The sequence below is a fragment of the Notolabrus celidotus genome, chromosome 13 (genome assembly GCF_009762535.1).
Source record: "Notolabrus celidotus isolate fNotCel1 chromosome 13, fNotCel1.pri, whole genome shotgun sequence".
In the NCBI taxonomy this organism is placed as follows: Eukaryota; Metazoa; Chordata; class Actinopteri; order Labriformes; family Labridae; genus Notolabrus; species Notolabrus celidotus.
This window is the reverse complement of record NC_048284.1, coordinates 17,599,633-17,624,367: the sequence shown is the minus strand read 5'-3', so window position 1 is coordinate 17,624,367 and position 24,735 is coordinate 17,599,633. Positions and strand designations below refer to the sequence as shown.

General features: G+C 39.2%; 1 protein-coding gene and 1 long non-coding RNA gene across 3 annotated transcripts in view; one reads left to right on the top strand and one right to left on the bottom strand.

Moving 5' to 3' along the window:
• LOC117824207 overlaps nt 1–24,735 on the top strand; it is a 42,326-nt gene that overhangs the window by 12,685 nt on the left and 4,906 nt on the right. Inside the window, exons 5-6 of the long non-coding RNA XR_004633544.1 lie at nt 22,812–22,992; nt 23,113–23,244. This is a non-coding gene — a long non-coding RNA (uncharacterized LOC117824207). The remainder of the gene's footprint in view (nt 1–22,811; nt 22,993–23,112; nt 23,245–24,735) is intronic.
• On the bottom strand, nt 20,331–24,519 carry hlx1 (H2.0-like homeo box 1 (Drosophila)). Of its 2 annotated transcripts, XM_034699640.1 has the most exons (4): nt 23,687–24,514; nt 23,063–23,251; nt 22,725–22,909; nt 20,331–21,177 (listed from the first exon to the last, which is right to left on the bottom strand). In XM_034699640.1, exons 1-4 carry the CDS (start codon nt 24,195–24,197, stop codon nt 20,845–20,847), a joined length of 1,218 nt encoding a protein of 405 aa, XP_034555531.1. In that variant the 5' UTR covers nt 24,198–24,514; the 3' UTR covers nt 20,331–20,844. The 2 variants fall into 2 exon arrangements, with proteins under 2 accessions (XP_034555531.1, XP_034555532.1); XM_034699641.1 differs by lacking the exon at nt 23,063–23,251 and having other exon boundaries at nt 23,687–24,519.

Sequence of the window (24,735 nt, the reverse complement as noted above, 5' to 3'; positions counted from 1 at the left end):
ACGTGGGGCAGTTAGACCGCTAGGCCACCAGCGCCCCATTTGCTGTCAGTCACAGGCGATCTCTCCAAATTCCCTGTTATGGTTCTTCTTTGCCAGAAGCACGCTACCTTGGCTGATGAATACGGCCTGTCGCACGTTACTGCCACCTTCTGCCCTGGAGAGGTATTGCAGATGGGATTCCTACCTAAACCCATTAGGTTGTTTTAAGGATTTTGCATGCCATGTCCAAACTACATGATTTAAAAGTGTTTAACCGCTAAACATGACTTAATATAATATAAGCTACATGTTATACTTGTGTTGATAAAACAGACACCCATTTTGCTTTTTTTGAGTGTAGTAGAGAGGTTAATGCTAGTCAAAGCTAGCTCTAAATATTAAATGCACAGTAAATACTAATAGAGTTAAAAGTTGTTAGAGATTAGCTTTGATACTGGTAACAGTAGTGTTATCTGCACCAGCATCAATATCAACCTCCAATACAGCCTAATATGCTACATCAGGTACTAGATTTAGGCTTACTATCATGGGATGATAAAAAACAATAGTGTGGTGAGTGATGTTAGAGAGATCAATGCTGGTTAAAGCTGCCAAACTTAACCAATCTGTGTTTTTTATATTAATTCTTTTTTATTTTGTATTTTTTTTAACTGTTTTTTATTTTAACACACTGGTATTGTCTGAGTAAGAAGTGTGAATCAATCTGTAAGTTTAGGTATGAGCACTATCAGGAAGGACACAAAGTGGTATCTGAACAGTGCTATAAATACCACACTTATACACTTCAAATTTGAGTGAAAACACAAGCCTTACAACTGAATTAGGATCCTACCCTGTAGCCCAAACACTCAGACAAACTTATCTCCTTCACACATGAGACATAATCTATGTGTCTGTGTCCTCCGTCTGATTAGTTTAACTTTACAGCTGATTTATTGCTGTTAGTGTTCCTCACTACCGCAACATGACCTGCTCCCACCTCATCAACACGCCCCCACTACCCCAAAAACAAGCAGGTTAATGTCACAACAGCTTTTCATCTTGTCCTTTAGAGATGACACAACGTGATAGTTCTATTCTCAGTCTGCATCTTTGTCTCTAAAGAATAAATAAAGAAGTTTATTTTCCCCTCCTGCCTCCGCTTAAGTAAAATACACAAAGCTCAGACGCTGAGAGGGGGCCTTAAATCACTCATTGTTGATGTTTAGACCAGTTAAGTCAATAATCTCCATCTTGCCACAGTGATAAGTGATATTACAGGGAGACTCCTAACCATTACTTCTTTTTGCAAGTTCCCTTTAAGGCAAAAACATGTGTTCTGAGTAATTTCCCCTGAGGGAGAGGTATTCTTGCAAGTACAAGAACATTGTGGCAAATTATATTCAATTTTTTTCCTAACATTTAGTAGCAGAAGATGATGTCAGCTTCAACGAGTGGTTGAGATGTTTGGAGGTGGACCGGCTGTGTTGTAAAATGAGCACAGACAGCAGCGTGAGAAACATAAGCGTTGTTGGTTAAAGAAAATGCAGAAACTTTGGTTGAATGCACAATAGTGGTTAAAACACAGAGAAGGGAAGTGTGTCCCCACTCTTCACCTTAAATACGCTGCGCTGCCTGGCCACAAGAGCAATGTGATGAGACCAGATAAAAAGATCACACTACTGATTCTCCCTTAATGGTCAGAGCTCCTGTGAGGAGGTTTGAACTGGTTATGAAACAGACTGAAATTAACACTGATGCCTCTTTACGACCTATGAAATCAAATAAGACCATCCACTTCAAGACTGATCCCTTCTAAGTAGTTATTTTTAGTGTGTGTAACCACTTTCGCTGGGTGGGTGGCAGTAGTGTGGGATTTGTGAAAAAAACTGGGGAGGGGGCATTTAATTACTGTTGTATATCAGACTATAATTTGAATTATAATATCCAAGCTATTAAAAAAATATTCACATACTGATTTTTAGCAGAACAGTCAGTTTTGTTTTATTTTACAATTACCATACATCTTAAATGAGGCAGACACTCTCCGTGTTTGCTGATACTGTCATTACACTTTTTGGGACCCAAAGTGTGGACATCAGAACAGATTAGGTACTTAACTGGCCTATCACACTGGAAAAAATGCTCCTTCAAAAACAAGAAAAATAGAACAAGTGAAAATTTGCATGGTAAGATTTCTTAAAATAAGACGTAAGATTTAAAAAATTGTGATATAACAAGTAGCTGGAAAAACTTGTTTTAAGCAATATTTTGCCAGTATTTTAATGCTTAGTGTCTCAGAATAAGCCAGGAATGCTAGCAATTAGTATTTTTTTCCCCTTAATTTGAGTTGTATTATAGCGGCACTTCTCTAGGTTTAAGTCCATCTTGTACTTGAAATAAGATTACAAAGTTTATTTTGAGCATTTTGAGATATAATGTCTCTCATAGTTAGCTGGATATACTAATATTCAGTCATGTTGTTTTTTAGGATAAGCCAGCTGTGCTCAAAAGTAGGTGTTTCATTGTGTGCATGTAGTTTGAGGATGTATATTTTTTATCAGATTTAGAAGAAACTGCCTGAATCTGTAACCCACCCTTAAAAAAACAAACGTTTCTTTCTTTCTTTTATCAATGGAGCTGTTTTCTGATAGACTCTCCAATAAAATGCATTTACTTAAATACAGTAAAGGGTTTGTCTTAAATCAAGATTATCCGTCTTGAAAAATGTATGAAATAAATTACAAACTAAACTAAATTACAACTCAAAACAAGATCATTTCAAGATTGTTTGACTTAACAAGATATTTAAGATGCATTGTCTTAAAACAAGTCCCTCTATCTTGCTCAAATGTTACTTGTTTAGTAAATTTATCTTAAATCAAGTGGCATAAGACATTTTGACTAAAAATGAGACAATTTAACTTGGTAAGATTTTGAGTTTTTGCAGTGCATCATTATCAATGGCAAGCCATCCCTGTCCCTCTATCCATCTTGGGAAGTGGGTTGGCTCAACACAACCTCCAACAGGCCCGGGGTGGGAGGGTAAAGAGGGCGGCAGCCATGGTGGACGTAAAGCAGCAGTTTCCACTTGTGTAACTTCTGGCAATGTTGGCTGCTGGTTCTTGTTATCCCTGCAATCTATTATTGACTTTTTCAGTTGATCTTTTGCAGCACAAAACAAGAAATGCGTTGCTGCCGATTCCTGCTGGTACTCATGTCCATAGCAGCTAGCAAACTATAATGAGTAAGCTAGTTAGTATTGTTTACAGTGAAAGTTAAGTTACAAGTAAACTTGTATCAGCTACTGGCGGGAGTATAAGGTTCATTAATGTAGTCTGACCAGCAGTGGGGATGAGACGTATCTCCACAAGGGATAAAAAACTGAATAACCAGAGGGTGGTATATGATAAGCTGAGGAGTGGAAATCCCCCAATGTCCCCCTGGCAATTCTCACCCTACGTGTCAGACAAAATGAGTCAAACTGTCTTTTTTTTTTAATTTTTTTTTTAACATTTTCCTCTCTGGAGATTTACATTGGGTGAGACAATCAATTGTTAAAAGAAAGCAGAAGGAGATTTTCTCATCAGAAAACTAATTAAACATCTAAAGGATTAGATCATCAAAGAGATAATACTTATTGCTTTTTCTACAGGGGGCGACAAAATCAGCTAGGCAAAAATTCCTTATATGAGCTTAAAGTGGAAAACTACAGAAGAGAATTAGGGCCACTGGGAAAAAAAAAAAAATGATGGTCAAATTTTTTTTAATTATTATTATTCTAAGAAAAAAGTCAGAATTCTGTGATTTTTACTTTAATCTCAGAATTCAGACCTTTTTTCTCATAATTCTGACTTTAATCTCATGCTCATGTGGAGAAGAGGATTAGAGCCACTGGGGAAAAAATGAAGGTCACATTTTTTTTTATTATTATTTTGATGAAAAGTCAGAATTCTGAGATTAAAGTCAGAATTATGAGATATAGTCAAAATTCAGAATTCTGACTAATCTGAGAATTCTGACTTTTTTCTCAGAATTATAATAATTATAAAAAATTTGAGCTTAATTTTTTTTCCCAGTGGCCCTAATCCTCTTCCGTAGAAAACACATCCAACACTTGAAAGCAAAATAAATCTGTCATAAACCAAACATTTCTATGCTAAAGGACTGATTGAGGTAATTCCTCTTCCATCACTCATAACAAAGCTAAACACACTTGTTTGTTTGGAACTTTGTACAGAATCAGAATTAGAGATTACAGATCAGAAAAAAAAATCACAAGACCAAGTCTCAGCAGTCTCTTGCTGTTGTAGTTAAACATGAGGATTTTCTGAGTGGATTTATAATCATGTTCACCAACCATTCAAAATCATGCAGGGGAAGGATTTCTTATATCAACTTCCATATGTCCATATGGAGGAGAAATTAACCCCACCTGCTTACTCAAGGTATTATTTCCAGGTTCTAGAGCTGCTGCTAATGCTACCACATGATTTTTATCAATTCTGTTTGTGCTTTCTTTGTAATGTGCAACTGAATGTAAGCGAGTATGGAACTTACAGAGCATTCAGTATCGGTGCTAAGAGGAGTGGGAGGGACTAGCCGTGGGACACATTCATAACCTTTAGCAAGAATAAGCCGTGGTGAGAAGTGCTGTGAAATTGAGGTTGTGGGCGCTGCCAACAAAAAAAAAATGCCATTAGTGGTTTAAATGTCTGCGATACCAGTTTTCTTCATTTTGCAAATTAGGTTTTTGATTTCTGGCTTAGAAATGCTAAATTAAATCGCACCATCAGTTTGAATATATGATCTTCAACACAATCTATTCCAATTGAGTTCATTTAAAATGTCAGATTTTAATCCACTGTGTGAGTACACCTAATTTTATCATAATTTATACAACCAACATCTTATGAACTCTTGTATTTTTGGTGTTGTTTGTGCATTATTATATTATATGTAACCCACCACTCATCAATTTTTAACAAGTATTACAATTGCATGCATTTTATCAACTTTTTTATGACCTTTAATAATTAAAGTGATTAACAGATTGTTAATAAGCAGCTATTTTAATTAGCACTTAATCAGTAAGGTCATCTTTTTAGCAAATCTCTCAAATATTATTTCTTCCTGCTCATGTAATATGATATAAACTTATTTTTTGTCCTTTATAGCATTATATTGAATATAAGGGGGGGCTTTTGCCCTGTTGGTCAAACAACTACATGAACCCTAAAAATGATGATGAATATTGTTCTCTATTTCTGACATTTTGCAGTCCAAACGATTTTAAGTTGCAGTCCTACTGAACAGCATGGAAGCAAGTCTCGAAATGACCGAATTAAGTCATCCACCAGTTGGACAAGTCAAGATAAATTAAACAGTCAAGTTTTTTTGAATAATGGAAAATCCACATTAAACCTGTTTCAGCTTTAGATGACATACTCTATTCCCCCAGATCCCATATGCAGTAATTACAGGCGGCGTTAGCATGTGCCTGTACATCGTGTGGCCTGTGCTGCCGGCTGCCGAGGAGCCCTGCATCCCATCACAGGCCATAATGGAAGCCAGATGTCTCGCTGTCCGTTTTAACCTCATAATCAATAGCCTCTTAGACTTTCTCTCTCTCTTTCTCTCTTTTTCTCCTTTTTGACAGCCTGTTATGAGAGGTTCTGTGGAGGAATTTCATGTCTTTGCCACAAACAAGTGGAAGTGTGTCTAGAGCGGGATTAGCTAATTGGATTCCCTTCGTGAGTTTTTGTTTGAAAGAGGAGAAGGTGGCAAAGGGTGAGAAAGAAGGAAAGTGATCACTTCCTGTATAGGCTCAACAGGTTAGATGACACTGCAGGCTTGTTCCATCAGCTCCCAGACATCGACTCAGGGATTCCTAGAGTGATGGAGGGAGGGGGATTCCCATGAAAAAGAAAAAGAAAATCTGTCCGTATAAATAACCCAAAGTGGCACTCAAAGTGACGCAGTGCATCTCCATTTCCTGCGACTGTTTCCTGCAGTCAGACAGCATTGCTTTATATCTCAATCCACAAGCTGGTGCCGGGGGAAACATTGTGGAGCAGATGACTTTTTTATGCAGTGCGAGGGGAAGCGAGGGGTTTGTGTACAGCACGGGGTTACTGCAGGAGGAGGCAGAGGTGCGGTGATTGGAGTGTGCAGGTCGTGACCTCCAACTTGTAATGATCGCCTGATGGATGTAGTGAGTCTGAGGTCAACTGAGTGTCAGAGCAGCGCAGTGAAGAGCAGGGACGGGGGAGGGAAATAGAGAGGTGGACAGTTATGCATGGTCAGGATGTGTCAGTGTGCTGTACAGTGTATTTGTGTTTAGCTACAGAAATCAGAAGTTTCCATTAGCCTTTATTTGATCTTAACAGGTGGGCTTTTGATCATTTCATCCTGCTTCAGTGTCGAAAACTTAATTAATGAGCTTCATAACCAGAAATCATTTTTATACCAGGCTGTCAACATATCTACTTCAAGTGGCAACCTCCGGTCTAAATATATGAGTCCAATGTGGAAGTGTTAAAAACTGCAGTTCTTTGAGGATCCGCTTGAGGCTGGCTCCGGAAGTACCGGAAACCACATACACACCAATTCAAAAAAGCTGATCTTTACAGCAGAAATAAACATGTTTACAGCCTGGTACAAAAGACGAGTGTAGTCTGGATAGCTCATTTCTCGATCGGGACACACTGTACAGGGGGGAAATTTTTTTCTCACGCGGCAATTCCGAAGATATTGAGATTACAAGTCTTTAAATGAGAGGCACAGCTGACTTGATTGACAGGTGGGAACACTGTAGCTGTTGGCGAGGAGGCTCAAAGCCCGCCTCTTTATGTCACAATTGCTCGACAGCAGCAATATGGCTGCCGCCGGCGATTGGCCTCAAAACAGCGCTTCAGAAACAGATGGGTGACGTCACGGATACTACATCCATATTTTGTACAGTCTATGGTCTACTTCTGCTGTAAAGGACATTTCAGCATGGGACTTAATAGTGATCATTGGCTTTTGTAGGCAGCCCCAAGTGGACACTTCTTCATCGACTTTAAAACTAGAGGTTGTCGCTTGGTAAGCATTTTTTATTTTTTTGTATGTGCTTTTAAAATGGCTGTTGTACGTTTCTCCATGTGGGAATATTTGGGCCATTGCACAGGGTGTTGACTACTGTAGGTAATTGCAGCACATTGACTACAGTAAAGATCCAGTTAAGAGGTCTGAGCAGTCGGCAGTAAAATTCAAATTATTTTAGATTTTTCAAACTAAATCTCATTTCTGCAGCTGTCGTCTTTTTTTGTTTGTTTTTTTTAAATTAAGGTTTTACAATGCAATACAAAGATCTTGGTTAGTTTAGGCTATATTTTCAGAACATTTGATATAATTAAAAGTGTTAATTATATTTCTATACACCAAAATAAATCTGCAAATCTCTTCTTGCACAGGAAAACTGTGTACAGATTATAATGTGACAGAAAAGAACTCTGGTGGTAATGATCTGAGGATTTCTTTAAATTGTATACATGGCTAGTAATGTTTACGCATGCTTTTTTTTTCAAAGCCACTGTGCTACTTTTTCTGTCGGAACTTCGAAGGTTTTGTGAGGGGCACTGGTGGCCTCGCGGTCTTAGTGCCCCACATACAGAGGCTATAGTCCTTGTCGAAGAGGTCGCTTGTTCGACTCCCGACCGGTCGACCATTTCCTGCATGTCTTCCCCCTCTCTCTATTCCCCACATTTCCTGTCTCTCTTCAGCTGTCCTATCAAATAAAGGCGAAAAGACCAAAAAATATAACTTAAAAAAAGAAGGTTTCATGAGTAAAAACTGAATAAAAATGTAATGTTAAAAGAGGTCATTTTCAGGGATTAAATGAGGGTAGTATAACTTCTTCATGCAGGGCAGGTCCTGATGAGGGCCGCTGGGAGTGGAACAGCAGATCCTGGGTTGGGGTTGAAGCCTCTGTCAATTTGTCCGGAGTGGGAATAATTCCATCTCTGCTGATAAAGGCAGCTGGCTGTGGTGACGCTCTGTAAAGTTTTATAGTCAGATATGCACAGATGATTAGTCCAGCTGTGCAGTGTCATATATTCCTAAACAAACCCTGCAGGAACTGAACTCTCACCCTTTGCACATATGGGTTACAGGGCTTGCACTCACGCTCTTATTCATGCACTTAAATATGTGCAAACATTAAGCACACATACACACACACACACATGCGAACAAGAAAGTCACAGTGTGCTTGCATGCTAGCTTGCACTATGTGACCCTTGTTAAAGCAGAATAAATCACATTTAAAGCCGCAGTGTGAGAAATGGGTTTGCTGTACCCACAGTGAAGCAAATAAGGACAGTAATTATGATCTCTCACCCGCATCTGAATCTGTCTGACATGTCAGTTAAAAGGAAGTGAAACTGAGCTGTTCTTTCTATAAATCACCTGTCCACTCTCACTTGTACGTATGTCTGCTCTCTGGTTGCTGTGGCGAGAGGCGTGTGGCACTTTCTGGGTGTTTCGAAACTGTTTCGATCAAAGGAGCTGCATAAAACTCAAAGCCCCTGCAGCTCTCTCGCACCGTCGCTCTGTTTATTTTGGAACAAGAACAAGATAAACCCAAGTGACGTCTTATTTATTTTCTCGCTCTTGCCCTCTCCTCCCCGTAACGAGGAGAGTCGTGAAGAAGAATTCCCCCATGATCCATCAGAATCAGTCCAAAGTGTGTCTCCTCTGCAGGGTTGACACACACACTAACATGTAGATGTATAATGGAGTGTGACCAGGTCTACAACACAGAGATAGATAATAAGGGGCACTATCAGATAAAAGAGTATGAGTGATGGGCTGATTGACATGCTTGATTGTGATTGGTCCCTGGGGTGGTCTGCTGCAGGCTTATAATGTCACTCACACTAAAGGAAACAATGAATGACTTTTGTGTTTTTTAAGTAATTAGATGATAAGAATAACTTTCTGTCAGCATGCTCCTTCTCTTTCATTCTTTCTCCTTACATTCTTGCTGTTTGCAGGGTTCTTTGTATCATTATTGTATAAGCTGAAGCTCTTTCTAATCACTTATATGAGGAATCTCTCTTAAAAAAGTGACTTTATTAAGAGGATGGAGAAAAACAGAAGCCCCCTCAAATGGAGAGTGGTTCCTTGAACTAGGCAGGGTGGCCTCATATGAAAAACTTTTCTATAGACAGACTAAAAGGTGGAACGATTATATTTTAAAGTGGAAGAGTTACCAGATCTTCATTACTAACTTACAAGGACAAAGTTCAAATTTTTATTATCATGTTTGTTTGTTTTTGTTTTGTTTTTTTTTTGTTTTGTTTTTTTATCTATTTGTGCTTTTGTTTATTTTCATTATCACTATTTTGTTGCAAAGTCACTGTAAATGTATGGATGTTGCAAAAAGATGAAAAAAGCAATAATATTGTAAATCATAAAAAAAAAAGTGACTTTTTTGCATTGCATGACCCTGGTAAAAAAAAACAACAAGTGTACACTGTTAAAACAAAAAAGCTGTGAAAACTCAAAATTTCAAAGCAACTGTCTGCACTAGATTTTTGAGTTTTGAGGCTAATTAGAAATCTTACATTTGAGCCGACTGATTATTTTTTTGTTAAGATAACTTATCATTCATATGTAGTGTAACTTAAAGTTTTGAGTTCTTCATACTAAGAAGTGAAAGTTGTGCCAACTTACGTTACTGCATCGTTTTCCCACTTGCAAGGTAGCTAGCTAATGTTCTAGGTGGCCAACTAATGGTAATGACCATGCATTATTAAACTAACTAACTAAACAAATTAAAGTTACATTAACCGGTAATCAACTCACCATCAATTGAATTGTAAAGCTAGAGTTTCAATACAATACTCAAACAAAAAACTCACCTTTAGGGCGATAAAATCCACACAGGACAGGAGAGATGGGGCCACATGTGGGAAATTCAAAGTGTAGATAAAGACCCCTGTAGATTTGAGTTGGAGACCCCGTTCTTTGCCTGAAGCAAACTCAAATAATTTAGCCGAGCCTCAAACCCATAGTTTCAACTCTTGCCAACCTAACTTATGAAATCAGACCAACTTTACACAACAAACTTAATACAGGTAGTTGAGAAAAACACTTTGATGTAGTTTGCAACAAAATGGAAAATTTTTTGTTTACTTAACCAAAAAATGATTGTCAGGCCAACAATTTTAAGTTTTCACTTTTACAGTGTATGACCAATTTTCCATTTAAGTGATAGCATCTTGTGACTCGTCATTTCACTGAATAAGCAGGTAAAAAGCACATTATGTTTGCTTATCATGATGTCAGAGAACTAAAGTTCAATGTGTTCCTCACTGAGTGATGTTTCGTTTGAGCTGTTCTCCATAAAACAGCATCTGCGAGCTACGATAAGCACCAAAAAAGGGGAAATGAGGAAACCTCAAACTATACTCAGCAGAGTTAAAATGTATCTTTAGAGAGGCCAAGCAGGTGACTCGAGATGCATCATATGTCAGCTTCTCTCTGACCATAAAAAGACTTATTTGTGATGCAAGGTATAACAATTATATTGTTATTAATTATATATATTTATTGTACATTAAGTCAATGCAACTCTGTTCAATCTTATTTGGATAATTGAACCTTTTGAGTAAAGTGAAGGCTTTGACTGGCACATATGACCAAAACCTTGAGTGAGGTGACACCAATAGGCTTCAAACATTTGATTCATTCAATTTAGTCAGTCTATTTATATATACAGCAAAAACCACATGTAAGATTAAAAGGAAGTGAGATTCACTAAAATGTATACATGCAGATACAGAGAGAGGAGAGACATGAGCTCTCTGTTTCAAGTGCCTCCGGAAGTCTAGACAGTGTAGGCCTATAGCAGCAAAACTACAGGGGGTGGTCAAAGACAATTTTTAGCCACCCCTCACAATAAACTTAATCAAAAATGAAAGTTTGAAGCCTCCTTGTAAAAGTAGAGAGTGCCTGCCTCCTGGGCCCCAATTGGTAGAGGGGCCTGGTCAATAAGGGCTCTACCACCCATATCACAATTGGAAACACTCAGGATCTCAGACTATCTTGTTTATACGAGAATAGCCCCAGTAAAAATGGAAAAGTCTTCAGTTTTCAGTAAAAAAACAAACACTAACTGAAACCGCTGGGATATGCATGTCAGACCAGTAGTATGGGGTATAACCATAGACTGTATAAAATATGGACGTAGTATCCATGACGTCACCCATCTGTTTCTGAAGCGCTGTTTTGAGGCCAATCGTCGACGGCAGCCATATTGCTGCTGTCGGGTGATTGTGACGTAAAGAGGCGGGCTTTGAGCCTCCTAGCCAACAGCTACAGTGTTTCCGTCTGTCAATCAAGTCAGCTGTGCCTCTCATTTAAAGACCCGTAATCTCAATATCTTCGAAATTGCCGTGTTAGAAAAAAATTCACCTCCTGCACAGTGTGTGTCGATCGAGAAATGAGCTATCCAGACTACACTCGTCTTTTGTACCAGGCTGTAAACATGTTTATTTCTGCTGTAAAGATCATCTTTTTTTTAATTGGTGTGTATGTGGTTTCCGGTACTTCCGGAGCCAGCCTCAAGCGGATCCTCGATGAACTGCAGTTTTTAGCACTTCCCCATTGGACTCATATTTTTAGACCAGAGGTTGCCGCTTGGGTATAACTTCCGTGCTGTTTATTATTTTAGCTCTCCATTAATGTGATAGAAAACTTTTGAGTAACAGTTAGCGCAGGATTTTCAGGCAAATCTAGATCTTAGAAATCTGACTTCAAATAATACTTCAAGTTAGATCGATGTAATGCAGAAGGCTTGCTGAAGTCCTAAGATAAAATTCCTCTGGAACACACAATCCACATGTTTTTGGATTTCCCAGCCACCTCTGTTTCAGAGTTGTTAGAACTCTCTATAAAGTCATTTTTTGTCGTTTTGAGTTGAGCACAATGAGGACGTCTCTTGACGATGGAAATGTTACTCTGAAGCTTGTCAGTGTATCTACTGAGTTATTCTTTCAATATGAGATATAGATTTTGTTTGATTACTAAACTTATTTTTATAGCAGCAAGAGAATTTGACTTGACTCAGCTCAAACTTTTTTTACAGTGTAACCAAACTTCAAGTGTCCACACTTTGAAATTTGTACATAACCCGTAAAATCTAACCTCGTAAAATGATATCCTCATCACTGAGAGAAATAACCATTTCATGCTCCTGAAAGCCAGAGCTGAGGTTGAATGTCCAAGCAACCGACTCTCTCATTTGCACGCACAAAATGTCAACTCGATCTGATGCTTGGACTCAAACTCACGGTTAGTTTGAAAGCCACAGGCAGTTTAGCTCCGGTCTCCGAGAACCTAGTGAAAATTTGCTGCTGATGACAGGTCATGTGAAATAATAAAAGTGCTTTTTACATCCTCTCTTTTGTGTTTGCATCTCAGCGGGCAGCCCAAGCGCAGCCATAATCCCCCTCCCAGTGTGGACATCACTCAATGAATTTAGCCTCTATGGAAACAGGCAGGCGGTCGGACTGCTGCCATTTCACAGCCCTAATTAATACCAAACCTCTGCACCCTTCACAAATTATAGCGTATACCACACAGGACTGGCTCAGGACAACCGTCTGCTGCCTGCAATAAAACAGTTCCTTCATGGCCACATTAAAAAACAGGGCGGTAGGTCAGAGGACGCTGGGCTTATAACAGATTACTGATTACTCAGAGTGTGCAGGCTGTGTTTTTATTTGAGAAAGGTGCTGAAAGAAAGCCCAAGAAATGCACATCTCTGAGGGATTCTCCGCTGTGAGAGCCATCCAAGGACAACCAGGAGAGCCTTTTTTTTGAGGGAGGTCACAGTGGTGGGGTGGGGGTTCTATTCAGGCCACCCCGCAGTGCCCCGCTGGCTGTGGTCGACAGCCTGTGTAGCAGTAGGTAACTCTGGAGCCAAGGTGGAGTGAGAAAGGAAGGGAGGAAACTCAGAGAGAAACCATGAAAAATGTGGAGCATGAAAATGTCTCCCTTGGTTTATGGCAGCGCTGCTTAGCTTCCAAGAGAAACACATCTTTAAATTTAACTTGAGATGTCTTTTTTTTTTCTTCTTCCACTCCCAACTGTTGGCAGGGACCTGGGTTTTGAAAGCGAGGCCAAGATGCTTGGAAACTGCGACCATGTTAAAAAAGCACTCAATAATGTGGCTTTTTGGAAATGTGGCGACAGCTTCTGTATGAGGGGGCTCAGCTTTCAGCGATGGTGAACATGTTTGGTACGTTTGCAGCTGCAGAACCGTCATCAGTGCCAAATGTTCAGAAAAGCACATGATTTACACGCTGAAGGTATATTTATTGAGGAATTTAACTGAAATTTCCACTGATTTTTTTCCTGTTTTTGGAGTCTCACATGCAGTACATGAAACACAAACTCTCATGTGCATTTTACTGTTTCCCAAACTTCACACACACTCTCCTCTAATCCTGTTTAGGGAGAAAAAAATCCCAACTGTGTGTGGAATAAGAGGCCATAAATAAAAGACTTGATACCGGTTATTTCTGCGAATTGGCCTGAAATGACGGGGGCGGCTGGAAACAGTTTGGCCTGCTATCAAATTAAAGGTTTTCTACCATGTAATAATATTTTGCTAGTCTCAGGAGGAAGTCGTCTCTCATGCTGATGATTCAGAGCTCATTTAGGGAAAAGAGCATCCAGCCGATGCCATAAATCAGTGTCTGATGGAACAAACATACCTCAGAAGGAAACAGAGCCACCTCCAGAGCATCCACATTGACTCACCGAGCTGCAGTGACTGAATGAAACGCTCCACTGATGATCAGCACATTTTCTGGCATTGGAGTGAAAAGCACATTAGCCAAAAGTTAACACCTCTGTTTCCAGCAAGTGCCATAAAACATGAACTTATCTAAGAGAGATAAAAATGTTGTTGGCAAATGACACTGGACTGTAATAAGATAAATAAATACAGACAGTGGAATTTAACAAAATACACTAACTCAAATACTTCTAAATACTGACTACAGATACTTACACTGAAAAACTTTTTTTCATCTCATAGATTAGCTGTCAACAAGTAAATAAATTACAAACTATTTCCATGTAAAAAGGCAAAATATTTCTGTTTCCAGCTCCTAAGGTGCATTGATGGACAGATTGACGGGTGCAAAGAGAGCACTACAGAAGTAATTCTACAGTAGAAAAAAACAACAACAAAAAAAACCATACATCCCTGAATTAGGGTCAACAGTAATAAAACGACAATCTAAAGTAAAGTAAATCTGAACAGTCAAACTAAAATATATGTAATAAATGTGAAAATACAGAGATTTTAAAATGACACAACTTAATTATTTGTCTCTTTTTTGGGGGACAGCTGAAGAGAGACAGGAAATATGGGGAGTAGAGAGTGGGAGAAGACATGCTTGAAATGGTGGACCAGTCAGGAATTGAACCGGCGACCCCTGCGACAAGGACTGTAACCTCTGTATGTGGGGCGCTTAGACTGCTAGGCCACCAGCACCCCAAATTATTTGTTTCATTCCACTCTTGAGCTCTGTATTGAAAAACAATTAATGGATTATTCAAGAAAATAGTCCATTAATTTATCAGTAATGCCAATAATAGGACTGTCAGCATTAACACATTAATCAGGATGTGTGTGTGTGTGTGTGTGTGTGTGTGTGTGTGTGTGTGTGTGTGTGTGTGTGTGTGTGTGTGTGTGTGTGTGTGTGTGTGTGTGTGTGTGTGTGTGTGTGTGTGTGTGTGTGTGTGTGTGTGTGTGTGTGTGTGTGTGTGTGTGTGTGTGTAGGACCCCCTTGACAATGAGGTGACTTATCTCAAGGGGTTATTCCAAATTTAGAAAAAAATCTATTTTCAATTAGGGTTTGGAATAAGCATCTAATTTTTTTTTCCTGGTGTGTTATTTTGTCCCTTAAGGCACACCGTAGTTAAGCAGCTGCAGCATCTCCCTGCTTCCTGCTGCCGCTGTATTTTACAATAACGACACCACTGTGCTTTTGAATGGAACATTTCACTTTTTTATTAAAAAACTTCCAGAGGGGTTAAAAGTAATCTATAATTTGTGTCCAAAGGAATTAATTTGCCACCAGAGTACTCTAACTTGAGATGCCACATACAAGCTAAGCATACAGGTGCAGCTAATCACGCTGATGTCAGGCGACAACTGCCTCTCTGCATATCAATTAATGTGTCACAGTGTTATCCTGTAGAAGCAATTAAAATAACCACTGTATTTCACAGAAAATTAGCACTTTTTTTTTTTTAAGTTATAATTTGGGCCTTTTTGCCTTTATTTTATAGGACAGCTGAAGAGAAACAGGAAATGTGGGGAGTAGAGAGCAGGGGAAGACATGCAGGAAATGGTCGACCTGCCGGGAATTGAACCGGCGACCCCTGCGACGAGTATTGTATGTGGGGTGCTTAGACCGCAAGGCCACCAGGGCCCCAGAATAAGCACTTTTAAACTGTCTCCTATTTCAAATTCCTGATTTCAGTAATTTGATTCCTGTAATCAAGACACTTGTAATGTACATTAACATTGAAACATTTTTTAAATCCAAAATAATTTAATTTTAAACGGGATTAAAAACGGGATTAAACATGGTTAACTCTTGAAATTCAGCGATTAATTGCAATGGAAGTAAATCAGAGTTTTTTGCGTCCCTTTACCATTTTTGCTATGCTCAGGATTTAACACTCGAAATAAACACATGAAAGCTTCACAGTTAATGACCCAAAAGCATATTGAACACTATTTATGAACCACAAAGACATGAAGTGCCAATCCAATACATGAATGACCTACGTGTCATCAGATGAGTTATTTAAACTCGTTGAGTTCTTTTCATCTTGCGGTGATGCACGTCAAAAAACCCGAGGAGGCTTAAGATATCTTAAAGCAGCAGAAGTTATACATCATTTAGATTGTATTTATGACACAGAAACATGTAGCTCTTTCATCATAATGACGTTTTCTTTTGATACTCAAAGTGTTTATTCTTTTACACTGCTGGAGTAAGCTTTTGAATGTTGTTGTGAAGTGTTTTAACATGGTATTGATAGTTGAAGTAAGATAGATCATCTAACATACTGTTTTAAGGTATTTGTGTTAAAGAGGCTACAGCTGTAAAATTCAAATGCTGAAAAATAGTTCTTACAGTACATTTTGCTTGAAACACTTTTGTACTTTTACTTCTAAGTAAGTTTACAAGTGCTGGACTATTACTTGTTTGGTGTTTTAAACCTTCTTATTAATTCTACTTTGGCTTCAGTAAAGGGTCAGAGTACTTCCTCCTCCAAAGCCTTCATAGCCTCTTAACTTTCACATCATCATTATCATCATGACAAGCACTGAAATTATCACCGTCATAATCTCCTAAATGAGGAAGAAGCTGAAATACTGAGCTAAACCTCCATCTTTTCAGCACACTGCGTTCATCCGCTGCACTTTCTCAGGCACTTGTTGAATTATGTCGCTCTTTCTCTGCCTCCCTTTCCTCCGGCCGGCCCGCAGACTCTCAGGCCTCTGCTGATGCATTACGACAGCGAAGGAGAAATCTCCATCAGCCGATCAAACACCCCTCACAGATAATACCTCACAACGGCGGAGACGTCACAGCTTTTAGGCCTGTTAATCCCTCAAACCCCTGCGGACACAAAACTCCCTCCTCCTGAGGTGATTTGTTTTACACAGTTACTTTTTCAAAGTGTTAAATATTGGGCCAAATCTGCACAGGCTGGTTTGTTTTATGGGTTGCCTTGTCCTGGGTTGCCAACAGGGACGTATAGGACAGCTTTTAATGGAGGGGGAAGGCTGACATTAAACACCGGCCAGATGGACTTTCTCCTATCCTGCTCATAAAAGTCCTTAGGACAGTTCACAAATCAAGGCCTCTCAGTATTATGTTAAGCGTTTGGATTGTTATTGTTATTGTACATTTGCAAATACTAACATAATTTATGGCATTTTCAAGCATAGTTTGAGACTTAACCCACCCAGTTATTTAATATGTGAGTGCCTAACAGTTAATATCGGGGTGATAAAGTGTTCAGGGCTTTTTACCGCCTTCCATGGAAACAGACCATCATAACTCAGACAACTTTTTCATCCAGCAGGGATTAAAAGCGAAGAATTAGAAGAGAGTGCAATCCACTTCATCAACCACATTTTAAAGGAGAAACTGTGCAGAACTTTGGGGGGTAAAATACATATCTCAGCAGCCGCAGCAGCAGCAGCAGCAGCAGCAGGTCTTCTGAACAGGCAGGAGAAAGGGAGAAACAAAAGTGAAATTCAAGATGCTAAGCTGAAGCGGAAAAGCTGAAACTCTCAGGGGGTCAGTCGTCTTTCCGGGGAAGAGGAAAGTGGACCCCGTAGTGGAGGGAGTCTGCGGTGGTCCGGCTTCTTGGGTCACTCACTATGATGTTTCTGCTAACATGACAAAAAACACCGCAGGGCTTTGAGTTTCCTCGCTGAGGTATAATGCTGTGTAAAGTACAAACAGGCGTTAATGGACAAGATGGCATTATTTTATAGCTGAATAATATTTAGATGTGCTTTAAAGTAACAGAACGCGGTTACAGAACAAGAGTTGAGTATAGCTTTGAAGGACTTCAGTATTCAGGCCTGTGTGCTGCTATTTTACATTTTTAGTTCTAACTATCTCAGTAAAATAATAATGACCCAGCTGTGGTCAATAAACATATAAAATGCAAAATCTGTTCATAATTTGGCATTTGTTCTCATTTAAAAAAGTGGAGTAACTCATGTGTATTAACTCACAATTGACAGTTACAACACGCAATGTTTAGATGATTAACAACCGTATATTGATCAAATATATCATAATTTAACACTGATTTATTTAAACCTTTTCAAGCACTTTTAATTTGAGTTAGCTATTTTTCAGTACATTGAATGATAACTTCAGACTTTCACTTATATGAAATGTTTTCAAACTGTGGTAAAAGTGAGTCAAGCTTATTTGTGGAAGCTCAATTAAAGTGATGGGAGAAGTACTTGTATATTTGACCCAGGTCAAAGTAATATTAGAAATACTGTGTTTGAATACAGCTAAAGGGCTGATCTTTATCAGAGTGTTCCTAACAGCACTGGAAGTAAAAGGTCATGCAGAAAAAGGTCCATTTCACAATAACTCAATGTTACAATATTATAATTGGGCTTGTATTAATAAACACAAGTTAAATGTTACAGCTAATAGGAGTCAAGCTAATCTGAAGTGCTATACCTTCTGCTGGGTTCCAATAATTTCACACAACTATTCCTCATATTAAGGTTTTTAATGATTTATTTTGTATTGGTTATAGGAATCTGCTAAATAAGCAGACACTGCAAGTTGAGTAGATGTAATACAGTTGAAGATGGAAATACTTAAATTAAGCTTCATTATCTCAAATTGTTGTGAAAACTTAGGCTAATGTTCTTTCCACTTTGGCTCAACGCTGGCGGGCAGTGTTGTTACAACCCCTGAGTTCAGGTCCTTGGATATTCCTCCAATGTTTATATTGTTTCTGGTTTTGTGGAATAGATACTATAAATGTAAGAATATGCCCATAGTTTGTAGGTATATAAGCTATATATGTAGGCTTGAATGTAAGTTCTTCTGGGCCAATGGACCAACCATCATTCACTTCTAGCAATTTGAACAAACAATATTAGAGCATTTAAACCTTCATGAACAGTTGAAAGTGACTTTATCAAAAACGGATTAAGTTTAAAAATTAGAGAGCCACTTTTTGTCTGGTAGTAATAACATACGTAGCACTGGATAACATTTTGTTTTGTTGTGGCTGCTTTAGAGAACCATGACCTAAGAATTTTAAAAACCTGACAAAGTATGAATTTTTATTCTTATGTTTTTTTATTTGTTTACCCTCTGTACATCCAAATGAAGGAAGTACAGAGGGTATAATATTCAGAATTGTTGTTATTTCTTTTTTATTTGTGCATGCTTTTACTCTCCGTACTTTTGGCACATTCTGAAACAAACCTTCAATGCAGAGGCCTTTTTTTCATAGTATTTTTACTCTGTGGGTTTGCTACTTTTACTTTCCGCCTCTGATGTCAGTGTTATGGATTGTGCAGCTTAGATGGTTGTTTATTTTATATAAACCATTGAAAGTTGAGTGAAAGCTGCTTTTAACTCCATGTGGGTTGTTATCCCATCAATGAACACCCTGATGGCCGAGGCAGATTGTTGACAGATCAAATAAAAGTGGATGTATAATATTCAGGACAAGTAATATATATATAAACACACTGTAGATACACACATCAGTGAACAACCATATGACTCAAAAGCTCTTGTCTTACACAATCTTTATGTTGCAACCAGGCTACAGCTGCAGCTGCATTTGAAAACACATTTACAGTAGGACTTTTTTTTTAAGATACTTCACACTAAGCAACATTTCTGATGACTGCAAAGGAAATGTATTGATCTTTGCTAAGATATTAGGGGTGAGTCAGTTTCTTAAAAACTTGCAGGACTGAATGAATTTTATATACATTTATATCTCTTGTTAAAATAATCACTCGGTCATGCACAGGTAGTTTTAATGGTCATGTAAAGGGAAGCAGTGAGTCATTACATCACGTCTGCACTGCATATGTGGAAATAATGCTGAATTCTTATCATCTTATAATTTTTAACAGTCACCATTAAACATCATGATAAAGATGATTGAGAAATTGCATTTCAACACCTCACAGGTAGGTCTATGAGTTGCTCTTTAGTCATAACAATAATAAAACTGAGCAGATCTGAGCTCCTCTGCAGAGAGGTTATGAGCAGCTCTATAAACGGAGGACATGTTGATTGTATCTGGTGTCTGGATACATCAAATATACTCATCCGGGCTATCTGGAGCCACTTAATGTATACAAACTATAAATTTCCCTCCTCCCTCACTTTGTGTGCCTCCTTGCACTCAGGAGGAATTTAGTTTACTGATTACATAAAGATTGCCTTGAGACGTACATATTTATCATGAAGCTATCATTTGACCAGCTCAACTGTTTTGAGCAGAGTAGAAAACAGTTTTTCTACTTAAGTTGAGAACTATTGAATTGTGGCCTTTATTGGTGGGTTTTTTTCTTTTAAGTCTATCTGGCAAAAGTTTATATTAGTGTTTTTCTTTTTTTTTTCTTTTTCATTTTATAGTCTACAAAACTGAAATGATGGACTTCTGAAGATACTGGACAACATACCACTGCCTGCTATTTTGTCAATAATGATAATAATTAAAAAAAATACATAATCCAATTTTTACGTAAGAAACATTTTATTTACAATATTTTCAGTGCAAATAATTATTAACAGAATACCACAATTATATAACCAGACCAAAAAAAAATGAAATCCCGGACACGTAAAAACGAGTGGTTTATAACCTCCACAATAAAATTCACAAACGCACATTTCCTTTCCACGTGTCGAAAAATGTTGCACGCGACAGCACGTGATGGGAAGATGACACTTATGAGAGATAACGACTACATGATGTCATGTGTTTTAATTGAATAGCCGCCCGTGTTATCATTAAACAGACTGTATAATGGAGATAAGTGTAAAAAAATCACAATTTAACAGGGATCTATTTTCCCTTAAAAATGTGTCGTAATGATCAAATTGCTCCATTTGATTCCATGACTCAAACCAGGCCTGACTTAATGTTGCAAATTATTTTCTGTTTATTAAAACATCACTGCCCCCCCATGATGCGTTATAACACTGCTTCCGCTCCTCTTCCAAATTAATAAACCTCATAGTCCATGAACCAAATCGTCCTTCATATGAGTATCTGAGAGGCCGGTGTGTCTGTGACTGTGGCCGCTCCCTCCGCGCTGCTCCCCGGCGCGCTCCCGCTCATTATCACGCTGGTTTTGTTGATCTCTGAAACGTCCAAGTGTCCGTCTGAGTTTTCCTCCGGAGCCTCGTCGGACTCGCACTCGCTCCTGCCCTCGCTCTCACACTCACAGTCGGACTCAGCGGGCTCCTGTGGCTCCCTGCTGCCGGGCTCGGAGGCGCTCTTGTCGGGCTGCTCCTTCTCTTTGTCCTTCTGAGCCTGGGCCTCTTTGGAGTGTCTCCACTTCATGCGCCTGTTCTGGAACCACACTTTCACCTGGGAACATGCAAAGATACGCTATTATAATACTTAAATTGAGTAATTCAAAGTAAAACAACTGCAATTTTTTATAACACATTATGCATTAAGAAATGTTATTTTAGTCCCCCTTTGTTAAAATGTGTGAATGAGTTCCGTTTAAATATAGAAACATCATATTTAACAGTCAGGTTTTTTAATATGTTAGATTAAATGCCTTCAAAGTATTTTTTCTTACCCTCCCCATAGTTTTTATTAATACAAATAAACATGTACCACACTTCACACATCCAGTTTAAAGGCTACTACCAAAGGGGTAACAAACACCCAGATTTAAAAAAAAAAGTCACACTCAAACATGTTTTTCAAAGGGGGACCTGGCCAAGACATCAGCATAGAACATGTAGGTTTAATGCAAATGTTCATTAGATGCTATTGGATGATAGGATACATTTATCCAGAGTGTATAATATGGCAAAATAAGTTTTAACATAACACAAATAGTAGTAAATTAAACAATCTGTGGATTTTCTGTGGCTTAATTGTAGATCAACTGCTAAAAATAGTGTGATAAAATACCAACAATAAATATGATGTGTTGCTCAGGGTGTGACCAGAACTGGCTTTATTTGGGACCTCTCTCAGCCAATCAGGCTGCATTATACTGCGATGATACTGCTTAATGTAAGACAAATAAAGGTCAGGACCCTGATGGGTTCATCTGATATTAAATCACTTTCATCAGGTGAAATGAATGAGCATGCAGGTTGTAACCTGAGTGTGTAAAAATGTCCAGAAGAGGGGTTCCCTTGGGCCTAGCCTACTGTGTGTGATCACAGCAAGATGACCACATCTTCTGCTTGAATAAAATTTGAAACACACTTTTTAAAATTATTAATTTGCCTCCAGGAGAAAAGAGGAGTAAAAACAGCAGATATTTAACCCAATTTGATAAGATGTATTTAATTAAATACATTTAAAAAACATAATTTAAGAAATATGAATACCTCAAAATGTTCAATTCTAAATAATGGAAAAATAAATCAACATTTTGGTGTCAAAAATACAAGACGATATAGGGGCCATGACCCCAGTGATGTGTCTTTCTTGTTTCAATGAATAAGGAAGTTTTAGATCCACTTCCTGATAAAACAGACAAAAGGAAGAGGGTAAAAAAAGATCTGATAATGGTTTGTCATGTTGGCTTCATGATCAAAGAATCTGCATGCTGTATAGCCACCGCATGTTTACACCAACACTGTCTTAAACACATCCCCACGGCATCCAGCAAAAAGAGTACATCATGACCAAGTACATACAAACCGTTAAGATGGGGCAATCTAAATAGATGAAATGTATTAATCATAATAATGTGAGATTATTTGAGCACTGCAACAAAGCTAAAGAAAGGTTTATTTCAAGGTCCGTATGTAAGATGGAGGTAACAATTTAGATTTATTTCTCAGAGAATTATTTGCAGATGGGATTCTTGTGCTAAAAAAGGACCCCTTAAAAAAGCCTGTATCATTGTTTCTAGATGTGATCCAAACATTAGCCATCCTTACCTGAGCGTCCGTCAGCCCGAGCATGGCAGCCAGCTGCTTCCTGTCCGGCTTGGTGACATACTTCTGAATCTCAAACCTCTTCTCCAGCCCCTTTCTCTGCAGGTTTGAAAACACAGCCCTGGACCACGACCTCTTCCTCTTGTACGTCTGCGGCATTGTGTCTTTAGTGAGGACTGCATAGGGACCTGAAAGGCATGAGGATGTGAGGTTAAAACACACAGACACAGAGAAAAAGAGAGAACAGAAAGCACAGCAACAATCACTGCAGGTGTGTCAGAGAGCTGGACCCCCTTGGGGCCCAGTTTGTTGTCTGATCCAGGCCTACATGTGGGGTCTACCTGGGAAGGAGTCCTGAAACTGATGCTGGCCTGTTTGTCTGCCGCTGCAGCTGCTGCCTAGAGAGCTCAGCATGGAGGACGCGTCGCTCATCCCAACGGCCTCCAAGGAGGAAAAGTACTGGCTGGACGGAGGCTGAATTGGGAGGTGGAGGCCTGACTGACGGTTGGAGCTAACGATGGAGGTGAGATCTGTCACAGAGCGAGAGATGAGGGTGGGATTCAGTCATGGTTCTACAGAGACTATCCTAAAAAATAAAAGCCTGCCATGGGTTCAAGGGTGACTTCCAGCTGTTGTAGCTGATCCTGACCTCTGACCCTTCTGGTTTGGGGTCAGTTTGCCTATAAGGCCCCTTACAATGCATACAAAGAGGCTGTTTGCACTTTAACTGCCCTATCAGTGTTTTATACTGATTCTGACTAACCTAGGGGAGTTAGGGGAAAAAGTTGCCTCTAGTTTCTAAAGTGTTGACATACTTTGTTTGTCCTATCATTCAAAATAACTCAGGGCCGTAAACACATCTCTTATTATTTATTTCTCGATTTTTTTTTTGTCAAGAGGCTTCTCTAAAAACAGCATTAATCTTTTGGGGACAATAAGAGTGCAAAAAAAATCCCCCTTCTTACCTCTTAATGAAGACTTTTCTCTCCCCTTTGGATCAAATTCTGTCGATAATATCCGATCAATTCCGAATTTGAGGTCTTTGCTGGAAGGCGGAGGTCCTTGTACGGAGTTAAAAGCAGTTCTGGACACTGATGTCAGTTGTAGTCCATGTCTGTGGTAAGGGGACGCAGGATTTCCCCTTGCGCCGTATATTGACGCATCGGGAGCGACGGGATTAGGGCGCAACGGAGAGCTGCCAGAGTGACTCTGCTGCTGTTGCCGATGAGGGTGGTTGTGGTGGTGTCCCATATGCACCAAGAGAGCCGACGATCCCGGGATGTTCTCTGCATCTCCAGCCTGCAAAATGTCCGCGATGCAAAACGACGGTTTCTTCATGGAGTCCACAGCGAAGCCCCCCGCGCAGTACGCAGACCACAGGCTGAAGTTTGATGCGTAAAACGGGTTGAGCCCGGCCGTGTACATCCCGCAGCCCTCTAATGCGACTTTCCGTTTCTCAGAAGAGGACTTCAACATACATACATGTAGGCTGTACTGGGGGAAAAACGCAGGGAAAGTTCTCAAGAAGGAGAGATGGGGCGTCCTCTTCGTGCCAAAATCGCTCTCCCAACTCTGAAATCCAAACTCTGCAGCTCCTCTCTCAAGTTCCTCCGCTGACACTGATTGGTCGCTTTCTGAGCCAATGGATGTCTCGCAACTGCTCACATCACGCCCTGAGTAGATGATGATCCGCACACACACAAACACACACGCACACACACAAACAGGCACAAACACGCACTTCGGAGCAATTTTGATCCTGTGATGATTGATTGATCACTTAGAGAGAGTATTATCACACTCATAAACTCTCGCGTTCAATTTGAACACTAAACCATAACCGTGTCATATCTGTTGGATCAATACTCCCTGCAAATATACATGTAAATATACAATGCAACAATTTCTCCAAGCAGAATTCCATATTTTTATTTATTTTATTATTTAACTACTACTTTTTTAATGTAAAAACTACCTCTGCTACTCACCACTGCACTATTATCATATTATTTTA